The sequence below is a fragment of the Hydractinia symbiolongicarpus genome, chromosome 8 (genome assembly GCF_029227915.1).
Source record: "Hydractinia symbiolongicarpus strain clone_291-10 chromosome 8, HSymV2.1, whole genome shotgun sequence".
In the NCBI taxonomy this organism is placed as follows: domain Eukaryota; kingdom Metazoa; phylum Cnidaria; class Hydrozoa; order Anthoathecata; family Hydractiniidae; genus Hydractinia; species Hydractinia symbiolongicarpus.
This window is the reverse complement of record NC_079882.1, coordinates 22204705-22220906: the sequence shown is the minus strand read 5'-3', so window position 1 is coordinate 22220906 and position 16202 is coordinate 22204705. Positions and strand designations below refer to the sequence as shown.

The following is a 16202-nucleotide window of genomic DNA, read 5'->3' as shown; positions in this document are numbered from 1 at the left end:
TTACTGGTTTGTCGAAAATGGGCCCGTTATTTGGCCACTATCAGAAGCATCCAAATCAAGGCTGACAGTGAAAGCAGACAACCAGGAGGTGGCTATAAAAGTGTTCAAAAACTTCAGCATTAACATAACATCTGAAGAAAGAAAACATTTTGGAGCCTTAATTGGTTCGCTTGAATACAAGAAAGGTTACGTAGAAAATTTGGTCAATACATGGGTGAACGGACTCTACTGAGATTATCAGCAATTGCAGAAGTTCAATCTTAGTAGTGTGCATTTTCGTTCGTCAAAGAGAGTTACAAGTTCGTTTATATACACAAGTTCGTTTCGTTTAAAAGTAGATAGAAAATATAGACAAGACTGACTGGAGCTTGAAGAAAGCAATTTTGCCTTATCACCAAGCCCCACCATAAGTTTCGTTACAGTAGAGAGTTATTATTCCTTATTGTTGTTTAAAAGAAAGTAACTTCGTTTTCAAAATTCGCAATAAAATTTTTCACACACTGCTTATGCAATGATGTTAACTTTTTTAAATCTCTGTCTAAAAAGTCATTCCATAGACGTGGTCCTCTTTTAGATATAGCAAAACTAGTTCGCTGCGTAATAATTTTTGGCTGCCTTAGATTATTTTCACGAAATCAAGTCTGAAAATTAAGCTGCTTACTCTACTCTATCTAACCTGGATACAGGAATGAATTCAACTAGTTCATGAACAATATCTGGTATTCCAATAGAAATAATTCGCACAAAATTGATTCAAGCCTTATGTGATGGAAGGACATGTAACATGACGAGGGAGTGTTCTTGTCCCTTCCAGTGAAAAATTGGGAGGTCTTGGTTTGAAAAACGTTGTCGAGATCTCACAACTGGAATATGAATTTTTAAAATTTGTAACGAACGAACTTAAAACAGAGATAGAACATCACAATCTGAGGATAACAACAACAGCTTCAAGTTAACCCTATTCGGTCCGGGGGGGGCGGATTCCGCCCCCCCTGACGGTTTTTTTTTAATAACTCCTGATTGCTTTGTTATATGGCTATGATACTTACTGAGTTTTAACATTTATCTATTAGACACCTGCATGTAAATTTTTTAGGTCCCATACCTTTCAGAGGCTTTGATATTGGCCATTACTCGAAACTACCCCTAAAAATCTCTATGAAATCCTTATAATGGAGAAAATATAATAACTCCTGTTAGGATTATCCTTAGAACTTGAAACTTGCAACACACCTTTGTTTCATTAAGAAGAATCATTTTGAATAATTTGAACACGTGACTAATCCGATTTCCCGATTTTGTCGGATTTTACCCGAAAATCGGGAAAAAACGGATTTTCGGGCAATTTTTGGCAATTTTTTATCCGATCCATGTAAAAACCGGAAGATATGTTAAATAACTTTTATTTAGCTTTCAGAAACTTCAAACAGAATGTAAAAATTCGCTCTAGAACAAAAGTAATTATATTTTAAGCAGATTGTGGCATTTTTAAAAATTTTTAAGCTTTTGATGACGTCACAGAAAATGTGCTGACGCAAGAAAATTTTTTTTGGCGCCATTTTGTTCCTTTTATGACGTACTATAAGTGTGCCAAGTTTGATTCAATATGATCAACCCTATGAAAAGTTATTGAGGGGGGGCGGAATCCGCCCCCCCCCCCTCCCCCCCCGGTCATAGTATGTTCGAAAAACCCCGGACCGAATAGGGTTAAGCAAAGGTGTCCAAGGAAGGAATAAATTCAATTTGAAAAAGCTGAAAGATGTAACTACACGGTTATCCCAAGATACAACAAAATTGAACGAAATTGCAGAATTGACTGGAGTTTCCAGATGTCTAACAACAACACCATTTAAAGAACTTGAGTTCTATTTGAATACAGTGTTTGCTACGTCATTGATGGAGTTGAAAAAGATTGTCTCTATTTTGTGCATGTGGCAAACAAAATTCGATTGAGCATGCATTGTCATGTCATGTTGATGGTTTTGTGAATATCCGCCACAACGAATCACGTGATTTAATAGCTACCTTACTGCAGCATTAATGTAGAAAGTTTTGGCTAGAGAAGATCTCATTATCCTCTCTACTAAAAAGCAAGGATTTTTAATTCCATCGCCTTAAGTCATCAACGCAAAACAATATCATCGTTATTTGCTTTTCAAGAAAAAGAGAAAAAAGAGCTTACAACAGACGCATCATGTCGGATACAGGACAAGAAACAAGCATTGTCATATCTAAACTAGCCGACCTAATTGCAGAAAAAAGAAATGAAACAAAGGGAGTTTTGTGGCGTGACTGAAGCGCAAAATTCTGTTTATTTTCTACAACTTTATATCAACGTGGTTCAAAAAAATTTCTGTCCGTAATACGGCGACAACGACGTGTTGATCACAAACGAGTTCTCAATCATCCGTGAAAATTATTAAATCTGTTAAATCATTATTTTAGTTTGTGTTGTTATAGCAGTGTCAACTTTTCAATGTTTTGTGTAATCTTTCCACGTATAATGTCTACATTGATTGAGTGTTATACTGTCAAAAATTTACACTATAAAAGCAAACAATGTGCTTCCTCTACAACCTCGATCCCAGGGCCTGTAGCGTTTTTGATATGAGAGTGAAATGCATACGCATACACATTTAATCCTCATATGAAAAACGCTACAAGCCCTGGTATCAAAATTCTTTCCCAAATAAAAAGACGAAAGTTATTTCAATTCTTTGTAATGACGTAATGTTTAGATAGCCGATAAACAAATTAGACTTGTTTTTTTAAATTTGCGCATTCTTTAGGAGGTAAAAATCCTTAGTCGAATTAATATAAAAGATGGTGGAAAAGTCCCTGAAAAACTGAGACCAACAAATATGCTCCCCCTAGGTTTTCAGGGAACAAAATTTGCATAAAACCTTACGAAATACGAGATCGATAATTTTTACCGGAACCCTACCTTGTTTAAATTAGTTAAGCACCCCAATTAAAGTGAAAAGACTAAATGCCCGAATGACTTAAAAATTTTTGAATATAGCCATCTTCTGCAATAATTGAGGAATACTGAATATAAAGAGTACCGGACCATTTGGGTGTGATAATTTAAATGTAGACGTTAAACGTCATACTGGCATTAATAAGCAAGACATTCTTTTTTAAGGGGTGGTCCGTATTTCAAATTGATTTTTTATCTACACAAGATTTCGGGGATTAACGATAATCAAACATTACATTTTATAATTACAACGTTAAATTTTACTTATTCTTTACTTCCAGTCATAAACTTAGAGATACGATGAAAGATAATATAATTGCCATAAATGTTATAAATCCTAAGAAGTTGATAAATAAATGCTTCAGATCGAAGAACAAAGTTAAAAACGTTGAACGAAAATGAATCTTAAAATGGCTAGTATATTTAGAGTAAAGTACAGACACGGTTTTTCTTTATGCGGTTCTGTAGACAGTCCGAACATTGTATAACTAGAAGTGGTTTGGCCAGACATAATTTGATAACCATAAAAATTATTTGCAAACCGAACAAACAACGCATCCGCAGAAATGGCTTTTGTTCAAATAAAAGCCATTTCTGCGGATGAATTTAAAAAAACCTTTGAAATTTGATAAAACAATGCTATCAAAATAAAATAGTGGCATAGTTGGTCCCAGGGCTTTTTCCTTTTTTTGATATGAGAAAAGACGGCGAAAACTGTTATACGCCTAGCCAAAGATACCAGAACGAAGTTGCTTCAAACGTGACAATTACACGTCAATCTAGATCGTGACAAGAGTCCTTGACGTTTTTGATTTGTGATCGTATAATAGAAGAAACGTGGTAGGGCATCGTGGTGATATCCCTCTGTTCATTGTTAATGTAATTAATTCTAAGCCTCATAGTTTAGTGTGTAATTAAAGAACAATAACGACACAAATATTTTCGGTTTAAAATGTAAACGAAATTTATTGTTGTTAGGTGTACTGGGGACTATTATAAAAAGGTTGTTATCTTTGTCAATATTGATTGTTCATTTTGCAAGAGGATACTTGTAAACACAGTTCTACGCTTAATGCACATCATTTCTTCTCTGTTTATAACGCATATTAAAAGCTACATGTTTACAACAGCGGATTAAATAAACTGGTAACTGAGAACAGGGTAAATTATTTATTTCAACTTATTTTTATTTTCTTTGTTTTTATTTATCCGTTTTTACTTTCGTTTTTCCTATCCATGTGAAGTAAGAATAACAGTTTCTCATGCAACTTTGTTAGGTATAGAAAATTTGAGATGTCTAATTCAAAAAAGCTTCCACCAAGGCTAGAACCATCTCGAAGCCCAGCGACTCAGCCATCACTAGCAGACGAAGCTGTTTCAAGAGTTGCAGGTACAATATTTTATTCTTATTCGTTCAGTCTTCAGTCTTATTCTCTATCATTTCTCCGAGGTAAAAAAAATCTTAAACGGGGGAAACGCCCCCTTTTGTCGAGTAAGAAGGAAATGACCGTTGAGTTAGCTAAAACACTTTCGATTTCTCTGCGTTTAAACGAGACCACATGAAAAAAAGAGATAAAAATCGAAGGTACAAAGGTTTAAAAACAACTTTGTAACAATCTTTAAAGAAAGTCTGGATTGGTCAATTAATCTTTATTAATCATGTTATTAAAAAAATAATATCTTTTGAAATACAATAAGATTAAACACTATAAATGGTTAAGCCCTTTTAAATGGGTTTTTGTCTATAGTAATTAGCAACAGTAGCTACATAACAGATGCATTCGAGATTTTTGTATGACAGATGAAAAAAATTTTTCTTTGTAAATATTTTTTTCGGAAAAAATTATTTTCATTAAGCAACAGTGTAAATGATCAAGCATCAAGTACATCTATCTTCAGACCATTATTTATAGCCTAAGTGCAAATTGTAAACATACATTGACCATCGATGGATAAATACAACGGATATCAGATGCCAAATAGTTTCGATATTGTGAATACGAAGTGTATTGTTTTTTAACGTTATTTGCTTTGAACGACTTACACAAAGCCTTTATCTAAACAATAAAAGTATATATTTGATGGTGTCAAGAAAAGTATAGTCTAAGCGAGTTCGAGTTTATATTAAAAATAACAAGAGAATTGTCATTTGAATTGTGCTCGTGAAAGCTTTGAAAATGGATATTGGATCGACTGCTTTTTAAATTGTGGAAACAACATACCACCATGAGTAGTTTATCAGATGAACAAAATGAAATCACCACAATGTTTGAGAATCATCAACAAAGTCTTCGAGGTGTTTATATGGCTTTAAATTTTCTATCCAATATTGTGAAAATAAAATTGTGCTTTTTTTAAGTGAAAAAGCTGTTAAACTTTCAATAACAAGTGGTTTCAGGTTTTTCACTTTGGAATGGAATTTGTATTAAATTATTTTTCTGTCAATGACCTTTCTATATTAGGATGTTGAATTGGCAGATTTTTTAAATTATAGCATAGATCGTCACACAGGCCGTTGCTACAGAAACAAACAAAGAAAAAAATAGAATAAATTATTGAATTATTAGAAAAGCTATCCAGTCATACATGTGCTGAGTGTCATTGATGTCATTGACACTTGTCGTATATAACTTCCTAAGTACATAAGGTACTGCCTACATCTAAGTGTTTTGGAAAGTCTTGTACTAAAATTTATTTACTGAAAGACATTTCCCGGGACTAAAATGAGTAGATTTATATAAAAAATATTTAAATTAAGAAATATCCACATTAGGATAAAAATATGTTAAATAAAATAAGGTGTTTATATGAGACATATTGAAGAATATCATCAATAACAAAAGGAAATTCAGAACAATACTGCCGTATCAAAAACATTTTTTTAGTTTTATAACTTTTAATTTATGCTACTTTAGATGAGAGGGATTATATCCAGAAAAAGGTTTTCACAAAATGGTGTAATATTCACTTGTCAAAGGTATATTAGATGCTGCAATTTCTTATATTTTTTATGTTTTATTTTATTTCATTTCATTTATTTTTTTACTTTCTGTATCTTTTTTTTTATATTTCATTTCATTTCATTTTTTTATTTTATTTTATTTTATTTTATTTTATTTTATTTTATTTTATTTTATTTTATTTTATTTTATTTTATTTTATTTTATTTTATTTTATTTTATTTTATTTTATTTTATTTTATTTTATTTTATTTTATTTTATTTCACTATTTTGTTTTAATAAATAGATTTTGGTTATAGTTAAAATGCGCAAAAAAAATACAAAGCAAATAAAAATGCGATTCATATTTTGTATCACTTAATCTGTTTTATAGGCAAATGCTGAAATTGAAGATTTGTTTGAAGATTTTCGAGATGGCAAGAAATTGATCCTACTTTTGGAGATTCTTACAGATGAAAAACTGGTATGTCCCATGTCTTCATCCTTCAATTGTTGTCTTGGTAACCATGGCGATCAACGTTTCCTTAATTGACTTACTTTAGATCATACAGGCCAAATAGTCTGTTACAAATGTTTATCTAATTGTTTATACCACTTTTAGATTGAATCTGATATTCTTTAAGGTTGCAAATGCTTTCACCATGATAAGAATACTACAAAAAAAGTACTAATACAATAATAACCGATTACCCCGGGCTGTACCGCAAAATATCGCCCGAGGTCTAAGTGCTGACCGATTTGCGAGGTCGGTGCAATGACTGAGTGCGATATTTTCAAAATCAGAATGCCTAATAACCCGTATTGCCCGCTTGCAAAATCCAGAAGGTTAACAATTTCTGGTAGAGTTAGAAATTTTCAAGGCGTTCGAGAATAACAAAAATATACAAAAAATGTGATTTTGAAATAGCCTAAGAAAATTGTGTTATCCTCTTCCTTCTATTATGTCATTAGTATTACCATTATCGTTAACTGCTTTTTCCCTCTCGTATTTTAGCCGCGTCAGAGAGGATCACTTCGATTTCATCTTCTGCAGAACGTTTCAACTGCTTTAGATTTCTTACGCTCGCGAAAGGTTTGAAATATTCATGATCATTCACAAAATCAATATTTGTAGAAAAAAATGTTTTTATTGTTGATTTTTTTTCTAGATAAAACTCATCAACATTCGGAATGATGACATTGTGGATGGAAATTCAAAATTAACTCTTGGTTTAGTTTGGACGATCATTCTACATTTTCAAGCAAGTTTTCAATCTTCACTTTTTTTAATACTTATTCGTAGAGTCGAAAATTCGCGAAATATATTGCATTAAATATTATTTAATTTTAAAGCACTTCGACGCAAAATCTTAAAAATGGTATTATCTTTTTAGATTTCTCAAGTTCAAGTGTTATTTGACGAAGAAAAAGTCTCTCCAAAAACTACACTTTTGTTATGGTGCAAAGCATATTGCGATGGGTATGTCGTGCACACATATAAATAAATCTAAAGATGAAGATTATTGATTTGCACTTTGTTGTTTTTTTTATTTACATCTTTAGATATCCTAATGTAAACATCACCAATTTTACAACAAGTTGGTCAGATGGTTTGGCATTCAATGCTATAATTCATAGACACAGGTATGCACTCTATATTTTGTGGACAGGTTTTTGGAAGGAAAAGAAGAAAAATAAATATTAGTTCTCTTTTTCTTAAATCTTTGTATAGAAAAAAAAAATACTGATCCAGACCTACTTGTCTTAAAAAATTGTAATTTTGTGACTTTAATTGCTTTTCCTTATCTAGGCCAGAATTAATCGACTATGAATCAATGGAGAATGCCAGTCCATCAGTTCGACTTGAAAACGCATTTAGTGTTGCAGAAAAAGAACTTGGAATACATCGCCTTCTTGACGCTGAAGGTAAGCAAAGATAGTAAAAGGTTTTCTAGTACAACATTAATCATCTTTGGGACTGTGTTTTATTAATTCGTAATTTATTGCTAGATGTCATTCGCAGTCCTGACGACAAATCAATCGTGACATATGTCTCATCCATTCATAAAGTTCTTCCATCCAAACCACCTGTGCTATTAACTCAACTAGATGAGGTGATTTTTTTTCTGTTTAGCCTGTATGAAATATAACCAATTTTTCAACAATACTTACGCTTGCAAAATCACCTAATGATTTGATGTTTGATGATTTTCTTTTAAAGGATCTTAAAATGGCTCATAAAACTTATTGTGAACGAGCCACTGTGTTGGTTAAATGGGCAAGGAGCATCATTGTTATTTTGGACAACAAAGAAATTCCAAATCAGCTTTTCATGGTTCAGGTATATGTTTTGATTTCTTCAAGAAGTCATATACTTTAAAGCCTGGAGATAATTGAGGAAAAATTTCCTTTCTTTAGGATGTATACAACCAGAACACGTTTTTGAAGATCAATATTTTGCCACAGAAGGACGCAGAAAGAAGACAAATTAACGTCTTGTACAAAGACATACAGGTTTGTACTGTAACAATAATGTTTGAAATATGTTCTAAAATATCCTTTAAATTGGATCCCTTCTGTATTTAGGCCATGGAAAACCCAATGAAAAGGAAAATTGAAATACCTGACGGACTTTCTCCTGATGAAATAGATGCTGTAAGTCGAATTCCATCCTTTAAGAAATGATGTTGTATTTTGTATAATATTTGCAGTCTTTGTTGTGGGTTTTTGCGTGGCTAAATTTAGATGCCTTCGTTTTTTTTTCTCTGTTAGTTATGGGCCCAACTTTTGACGTCTCATGAAAACAAACACGTAAATTTGAGGGCTGAAATCGAAAGGTAAATTTTTTCTTTTGTTGTGTTTGTGTGAAAAAATAAATTCATTTATTGTATATTAAGTTTTAAAAAAATGTGTAAGTTCGTTTAAATTATCTCTTAACAGTTTACGAATATTATTTTCATTTTAAAACATGGAACAAAAGTTACAAATAAAAAAAACATTTTAAATGATTTATTTCTTTTCGTTGAACTATTATATAGTGCAGATGTTATCAACATGCTTTTCAATCGCTAAAATTTAAATGTTGTTTTTCTTCATGGCGGGTTTGAGTTATGCTATTTTTTTCTACCATCCATAAGTTTTCATCTTTTACCTTATTTTCTTTGAATCAAATCTTCATTTTCTTCTTCATTCTCTGTTTGTTAATTTTTCAGCTTTTTGTATACACTGTATTTATTTTTATTCTATTTCTTCTTTATTCTCTGTTAATTTGTTGTTCCTTGCTTTAATTTTTCCTGCTACGTTTTATATAAAAATTACTGTTTCTAATCCATTTTGTATACATCCAGTCAAGCTTTATAAAATATCCAAGGTACAGATAACATACCTTGATGAATTAAAAATTAAACTTTTTCTACTACTTTTTTGATTTTTTTTTTAACTTTTTTGATGTTGCAGTTTTTTATTTTATTTTTGAAGACATACATATGTTTGTAACAAAAAAAGAGTGAGAAAATTCGTCGAGTTGAGTAGCTATTTGGTTATTGCTTTGTCGGCATCAAGATTATATAACTTAAAAAAATAGCTGGATATTTTTGTTGGTGTAGAACTGTCGGACGTATTGTTATCACAGGTTGGAAAGATTTCTTTCCACATTAAATTTGCAATGATCCTACGTTCATTTGAACAACAGCACTGAAATCATGTCTTGTACATTATCAACAAGCGATTCGCAAAATTCACAACAGGTTGCACGTGAAAACCATGTTAGTTTAGAAGATTTGATCTTGCGACCGTGGTCACACAAACTAGATATTAAACTTGGGCCTTGGTAGGATATCCTCAGACACTATTTTTACACGCGTATGCTTGAAAGAAGGTATGGAAGATATATACCTTGTTCTCTGTTTTAGGTTGGAACATTTGAGTCACATTGCGGAAAAAGTGGAGACAGATGTATGTTGGAAAAAAGCTTTTTGTTTTTTCGAAAATGCACTTTTTACACCGTTTGCAAATTTAATGCCTAACCACACTCAATACATTTTTTTAACTTTTTTACACATAAACCCTTTGGGGCTAACAAAACATTATCATGAATGATCAGTTATTTTTTAAATTGAATATTTTTTAGGCTGCTTTAGTAGAGTCTTCTTTAAACGATGTCGAAGCAGAACTAGACGTTGTGAGTTGTTATATTATTGCTTCGCTTCTATACCAGTGAATGATATAACATGTATTATATAATGTGTCGTACTTTCAGGTTGAAGAGAAAATGGAAAAAACTCAAATTAATGATAACACGAAGGTCACCTATTTACAGAAATTTAACCAGATTAATAAAGCGTTGATGGTAAGTACATGAAGATCTTGCCACATTGACTACATCAAAGAAGGTTAAGTATCCGCTATTACTGTGTGTCTTGTTAAGAAATTGAGCCAAAGAAGATCTGTTCTGTCTATCTATTGTAGTCGCATTTTGTATAAAAAATCTAACACGGCCACAAATCGCAGTGAATTTCAACTAGTTTAATGATTTTTTCATTTTTCTTTTCTTTTTTTTTTCTTTTTTATTTGTATTTTTCTGTTTTTTTTCTTGTTTTCTTTTTTTTTTTCGTTTTTTCCTTTTTTTTGCTTTTTCGATGACATATCATAAAGCATATTATTTTAGGTTAAATATTGTCAAAAACAAGTATTTCTCAGTTTTTGAAAGAGAGAAAACGCTGGCTAATGAAATTATCTTTTCTTTTTCTAATGAAATTATCTTTTCTAACTTTTGATACAATTCGTCTGCACCAATCAATACCGCAAAAAAATTATTATAGAAACATAGAATTACGTTATCGCAAAATTAAAATCCAACGAAAATTGAACAATTTTTTTCATCCACGAAACTGGTTGGCACCAATTTTTATGCTTTATGGATTTCTTCGTTTGATTCTACCCAAATTATGTTTTGTGTATTAGATGTTCAACTTGAGTATCAAAACTATGACCACTTCAGTAGCAATTCTTATTGAAGGAAATTACTACGACAGCGAAAGTTTCAAAACCAGGTAAACTAACCACACTCCTACACTGAGAAATAATTAATGCTTACATCTCCATTCGTTATTCTTTATTAGGCCCAAACCTTCGTAATTAATGTTTTTCATATCTTTCAAGGGTTTATAATATCACAATTCGTTGGGAGCAACTGCAGAAACGCATCAACATTAACATTCAAAACCTGATTGGTACCAGAACATCAGTATCGTCAATTGAAGACGATCATTTACCTATAGAAGAACCAATCATCGTCGATGAAGAACAGACAGTTGAAGCTACTCCAATTACATTCGATCAAGAGATGCCTGCTTTCGAAATGGATGAAGAAGATGCAAGTATTTCTACCAAGGTAATGTCAAGAGGATCGAGGACAGTTGTGGTTGGTAAGCCAAGGACAAGCTATAAAATAAAAGTGACAGCAGATAAGCCAGGCGATGAAGAAACTATTGGAGCCGTACAAGTTCCAATGGCTGAAGAAGCACCTTCGATACCAGTTGTTGAAGAAGCACTAGTTGAACCCTCCAATGCTCCTGTGGCTGAAGAAGCTCCTGTGGTGTTGGATGAAAAACCGCCACAAACCACAACCTCCACCAAAATCACAATTTCATCAAAAAGAGAAGCGGCGCAAACGCCAGATGTGCCGAAAAAGAAACTGAAGAAATCCAAGAAGACATTAACAGCGCCATGGAATTGCGCAAGTAAAGTTGCTAAAACGGATTCCAGTGATGAAGATGTGAGTCAAACTTCTGATACAAAACCAGTTGAAGGATGGCCGGATATGACGTTGAATGCTAAATTACAAGAAATACGGGTAGCACATCACTGGATACAATTTAAAAAGGTAAAAAACTATTTTAGAAAAAAAGTGTAATGAGAATCTTAGGGTACACCATTCGTGCGCTAATCTACACAAGTTGATGTATGTGTATTTCTTAAAAGCTGAATGTTTTGGTGAATGGTGATTTCTGGATTTTTATTACATACAGATGTTAAAACCTAGACAGGAAATAGCAACTATGTATTTTAACTTTTGCGTAGAAATATGTTTTGCTTTTTTTTTTTTTTTCTCTACAGAACTAATTTTTTGAACGTGATGATTTTTGTTTTAGAAAACACTAGAAGATAGCGAATACGGGATGGACTTGCCCACCAACGAATCATATTTGGTAGAAAATGAAAAACAGTTTCAAGAAATTCGAATGTTTAAAATCGAAGTGGAAAAGGTGTGCAAGTTAGAGGTACTTCAGATGACGAAGATGTTTTTTTGTTTTTGTTTTTATGCAAAAAACACTTGTATAGGCTAAAGAGCTGGGAAGTGAAGTCGTGCTTACCAGTGGGAGGAATTTTTACCTATTGTTACTTCTCATTTAGCTTCGAGATCCTCCCGACGAAATTAAATACAAGATAACAGAACTTGAAGATGCTTATTCTTTACTAGTGGTAAGAAATTTTGTTTTGTAAACACTGTCTTCGTAAAGGAAACACGCACTTGATGGTCATAAGCAACTTGGAGTTTTAGGTTATTCGTTTAGATATAAAATTTCATACGATCCTAACGTTTGCTGACGTCAGCACGCCCCATGTTTCTAACTTTTCCGACATGGGGACATCGCAGATGCTGTATTTCGCGCGTTTGTTGATGTTGTTTACCTGGCCTACATTTCTCCAAGAATGGATATTTTTAAAAGTTTGACTGCCATTTAAAATTGTGCACATGAGGTCTTGTTTATGAAGAAAACCAGACGAGATGAGAATTTATTGATGGATCTTGATCAGTAGATTTTACGCAAATCGAACTTGCTTAATATAAACAGCTTTTAATTAACTTTTGTGTTGGCACTTTATTTTGAAACTTGCTATATAATTTCGAACAGTTTTTTTTTTATTGTCTTGAAGAACATTGACTTCTTACTACTGATTTAGGATGACTAAAAAATTTGTACACACTGTCGACACTCCTACAATACTGCCAAATGTCGTTGATAGTTCCAAGGCTTGGTTTCTTAGCACTACTCCGTCTAATTAAACTATTTTTCTACATTACAGATCGTTGTAGCAAAACGTCACAAGTATTTGACAGATCTTGTCAGCTTTATGAAGGACGCCACGCAACAACTTATTTGGATGAACCAAAAAGAAGAAATCGAAGTGACACGTGACTGGAGTGACAAAGATATCGATCTCAACAAAGTTGACAAGTATAGTAAGGTGTGTTCTGCTTTTAAAAATAGTTTTTGTGTAATAACAGTTGTCGCCAGAATTTACTACCACAACCTTTTTCCTGTTAATAGATATCTATTTGATTAAACTGACAGATAACATTCTCGTCCCCAGAGCTCTTTGAGATTAAAAAAATAGCAAGATATGTGTAGTAATGTATGTTTCGCTTACGTCGCCAATTTAATTTTTTCTGTTGAGTGTAGCCTATGTGTATATGGAGAACGTCGATAGTTAATGAGTGCTACATAAGCACAGTAAGGCTGATTCACCTTTAAAGTGAAGATAGCCTACAAATCACTAAAAAATTGTAATGTAAACACCTTTTACTCAGGGTCGTTAGGAGACGAGGAAGCCAGGGAATGACGTTGCTATATGTTAGACAATAAAATATCCCTTGTTCATTTACAAAGGTCACCAGTACTAAGAAATCAGTTAAAACATACGATGAAATTTATAAAAAAAATTGCACCTATCATGCGCTTCTAATGTTTTGAATGAAGCGGGTTTCGGACTAGCAAATCTTAGTCTTTGCTTTTGCTTTTAAAATGATTTACCATTTTTCTCATTACCGGAACAAGCTTAAGCAAAAATAATAAAAATAAAAAAATAAAAAATGGAAAAGCAAGTTCGGTTGTACTTGTTGTTGTTCTAAAGCATGGAAAATATCTTATATGATACAACTTGAATCTGTTTCACTTATTTGACTGCGCAAGCGCACGCAATTATGTATGGACATTCTTTTTTGGCGCGAACCCGGCTTTTAGAGTCATCTTGAGTAAATTGAAAATGTTTCCATTTGTTGTATCAAAAACATTGATATAGGAACTACAAAAAGAGATGAAACCACGTGAAAAAACAATTGATGATGTTGTCAAACGTGGAAAAGACCTTATTCAAGAAGGCCACCCAGCACCTGCTGCAATCGAGGTAAAAGTTAAAACAAACAGTAGTTTTATGACTATTCTGCTCTTTTTTTATTATCTAAAAATGTTGTTTTAGGCTTACATCACCGTGTTGGAAGCTCAATGGACATGGATATGCCAGCTACAGATTGCGTACAAAGCACATCATAAGAATGCTTCTATCTATCAAAAGGTACATTTTGTAGTAATCGAGACATTTGATTGCTTATCTTTTTGTGTAAAAAGTTAAAAATTAAACGAAACTAACAAAATGAGACACAAAGATACCTTATGAGGCAAAATTAATTTCGGACAATAATTTTTCGGTGTAATAAAAAACATTTTTGCTGATGAATTATCAATTTTAAGGGCCGGAGGGGAGGGAAGGGATGGGAGTAAAACAATAGGTCTGTCAAAGGTAGCCTCAGCTATGTGATCTCATGTATTACACAGATGCATCATAGTATTGTAGGAGCTGTTGGTATCAAATGCTCCGGGGACACGTTTTCTAATATAACAACCACCTCAGAGCTCTCTGTTAGTTGATTGATGTAGTGAGTTCAAGAAAGGCTGTGACATATAAAAAATAAACCGCCCAACTGTCTATTTCTAACAGATTACAAAATAAGTCAATGTTTATATATAACAAATGTTTGGATATAAACAAAATAAACGAAAAAGATAGACTTGACTGATATACTCAACTTTAGATATCATATTACTCTTCAGGGTCAAATATAGATAATTTCTTAGTAATTTTGCAACTTTATAATACTTCTCTAAAAAATGAACGGAAACACACGTCACGGTAGTTCACAGCCAGACATTCAGACTGCGCATGCGCAGAATGAATGTCCGCATTTGCAGTGGGATGGAGAGGGAGAACACGGATTTCTCACAGCAATAATGTAAGAAAAAAACGCAAGAGCTAAACCAAGTTACCTTATTACTTTGATTTCAAGCTAACCCCGTTCCCAGCACCGGTTGTCTTTTATATCGCCGTTCCCATATAAAATAAGACAACAGGCGCCGTGTACAAGGCAACCTCGTTCCCAACGCCCGTTGGGTACGAGGTTGATTTGAAGCTAGAAAACTGACAAAAATCAACCTTGATTTACGACAGTCCCCCCTCCAACAATAGGCCGCTTTATAAGACACTGATCTGTGATTGGTTTAAAAGTATCTCGTAAATTTTTTTTCACACATCATGACTACTTCATTTAACCTCGACTCCAGGGTATTTCTTCTTCCCTATATGGGGTATAAAAAAGAGGCAAAGAGTCCTGGGGTTGAGGTTGTGAATATTTAGTTGTGCTTAACAGGGACTAACAAATCGCGAATGTAGCCACTAAAAACAAAGTTTTGTATTTATTTTATTTTATTCTAGTTCTTTCGAGAGGCAACTTTATATGAAAAGTGGCTGGTTGAACGAGTTGATCGTCTGCAGCCCATGCTAAATGGCGTCGATTTTGGAAGTGCAGATACTCTGGTCTCTCTTATTCAGATTTTGCTGGTAAGATATTTTAACATTTTTGATACATTATTGATAAATGGAGAGATTACTTTTTTAAGTTGGCACCTTTTCACAAAGAAATCACGTTTTATCACAATCATACACTTTAATCCTGCTGTGCATTGTTTATTTTTATTACAGCGTAAAATCGGTAAAACGTTCTCCTTTATATATATTAGCGCGACCTTAATAGAAGGGGATTCCCCCCTACAACTCAACAACAAACTCCTTGAGGTTGAGAGTACTGTAAATGGTAAACAGCGCGAGTTTTTGAAAGCGCTACGCCAGCTATCAATCTTGTGCATATTTAGCAAAGTAAACCAAACGTGATAATTTTAATTTGTATGGAGAAAAGAAATAGTTGTTTTACGCTAAAATAGTTGTTTTTCAAATTATTGCTTTGTGCGGTGAAGGAAATAACACGAGTTTTAGCTATCATAAAAACGAAGAACAACTGAAAAAGATGGGAGTATTTAGCGAATTTATAGATATTTTTGACGAAGCGTTCACTGTCAATGGAATTATATTGTTAGCAGAGTCTTGTTTAATATATCTTTTCGTTGTTCTTCTTCATACGTTAATACGTTGCTGCAAATCATTAAAA

The 16202-nt window shown here is 32.9% G+C and overlaps 1 protein-coding gene across 1 annotated transcript in view; it reads left to right on the top strand.

Annotated features, from left to right (window-relative positions):
* The first annotated feature begins 4026 nt into the window (after positions 1 to 4026).
* The window catches only part of LOC130653947 (uncharacterized), an 89608-nt gene continuing 77432 nt past the window's right edge, over positions 4027 to 16202 (top strand). Inside the window, exons 1-25 of the mRNA XM_057456443.1 lie at positions 4027 to 4141; positions 4258 to 4370; positions 5896 to 5957; positions 6315 to 6404; positions 6936 to 7013; positions 7090 to 7182; positions 7315 to 7400; positions 7484 to 7564; positions 7731 to 7846; positions 7931 to 8034; positions 8142 to 8261; positions 8339 to 8434; positions 8507 to 8575; positions 8693 to 8757; positions 9832 to 9874; positions 10050 to 10100; positions 10179 to 10268; positions 10883 to 10971; positions 11081 to 11804; positions 12073 to 12201; positions 12335 to 12403; positions 13010 to 13171; positions 14006 to 14110; positions 14183 to 14278; positions 15473 to 15598. Of these exons, the coding sequence (XP_057312426.1) occupies positions 4274 to 4370; positions 5896 to 5957; positions 6315 to 6404; positions 6936 to 7013; positions 7090 to 7182; positions 7315 to 7400; positions 7484 to 7564; positions 7731 to 7846; positions 7931 to 8034; positions 8142 to 8261; positions 8339 to 8434; positions 8507 to 8575; positions 8693 to 8757; positions 9832 to 9874; positions 10050 to 10100; positions 10179 to 10268; positions 10883 to 10971; positions 11081 to 11804; positions 12073 to 12201; positions 12335 to 12403; positions 13010 to 13171; positions 14006 to 14110; positions 14183 to 14278; positions 15473 to 15598 (2841 nt within the window). The 5' untranslated portion in view covers positions 4027 to 4141; positions 4258 to 4273. The remainder of the gene's footprint in view (positions 4142 to 4257; positions 4371 to 5895; positions 5958 to 6314; positions 6405 to 6935; positions 7014 to 7089; positions 7183 to 7314; positions 7401 to 7483; positions 7565 to 7730; positions 7847 to 7930; positions 8035 to 8141; positions 8262 to 8338; positions 8435 to 8506; positions 8576 to 8692; positions 8758 to 9831; positions 9875 to 10049; positions 10101 to 10178; positions 10269 to 10882; positions 10972 to 11080; positions 11805 to 12072; positions 12202 to 12334; positions 12404 to 13009; positions 13172 to 14005; positions 14111 to 14182; positions 14279 to 15472; positions 15599 to 16202) is intronic.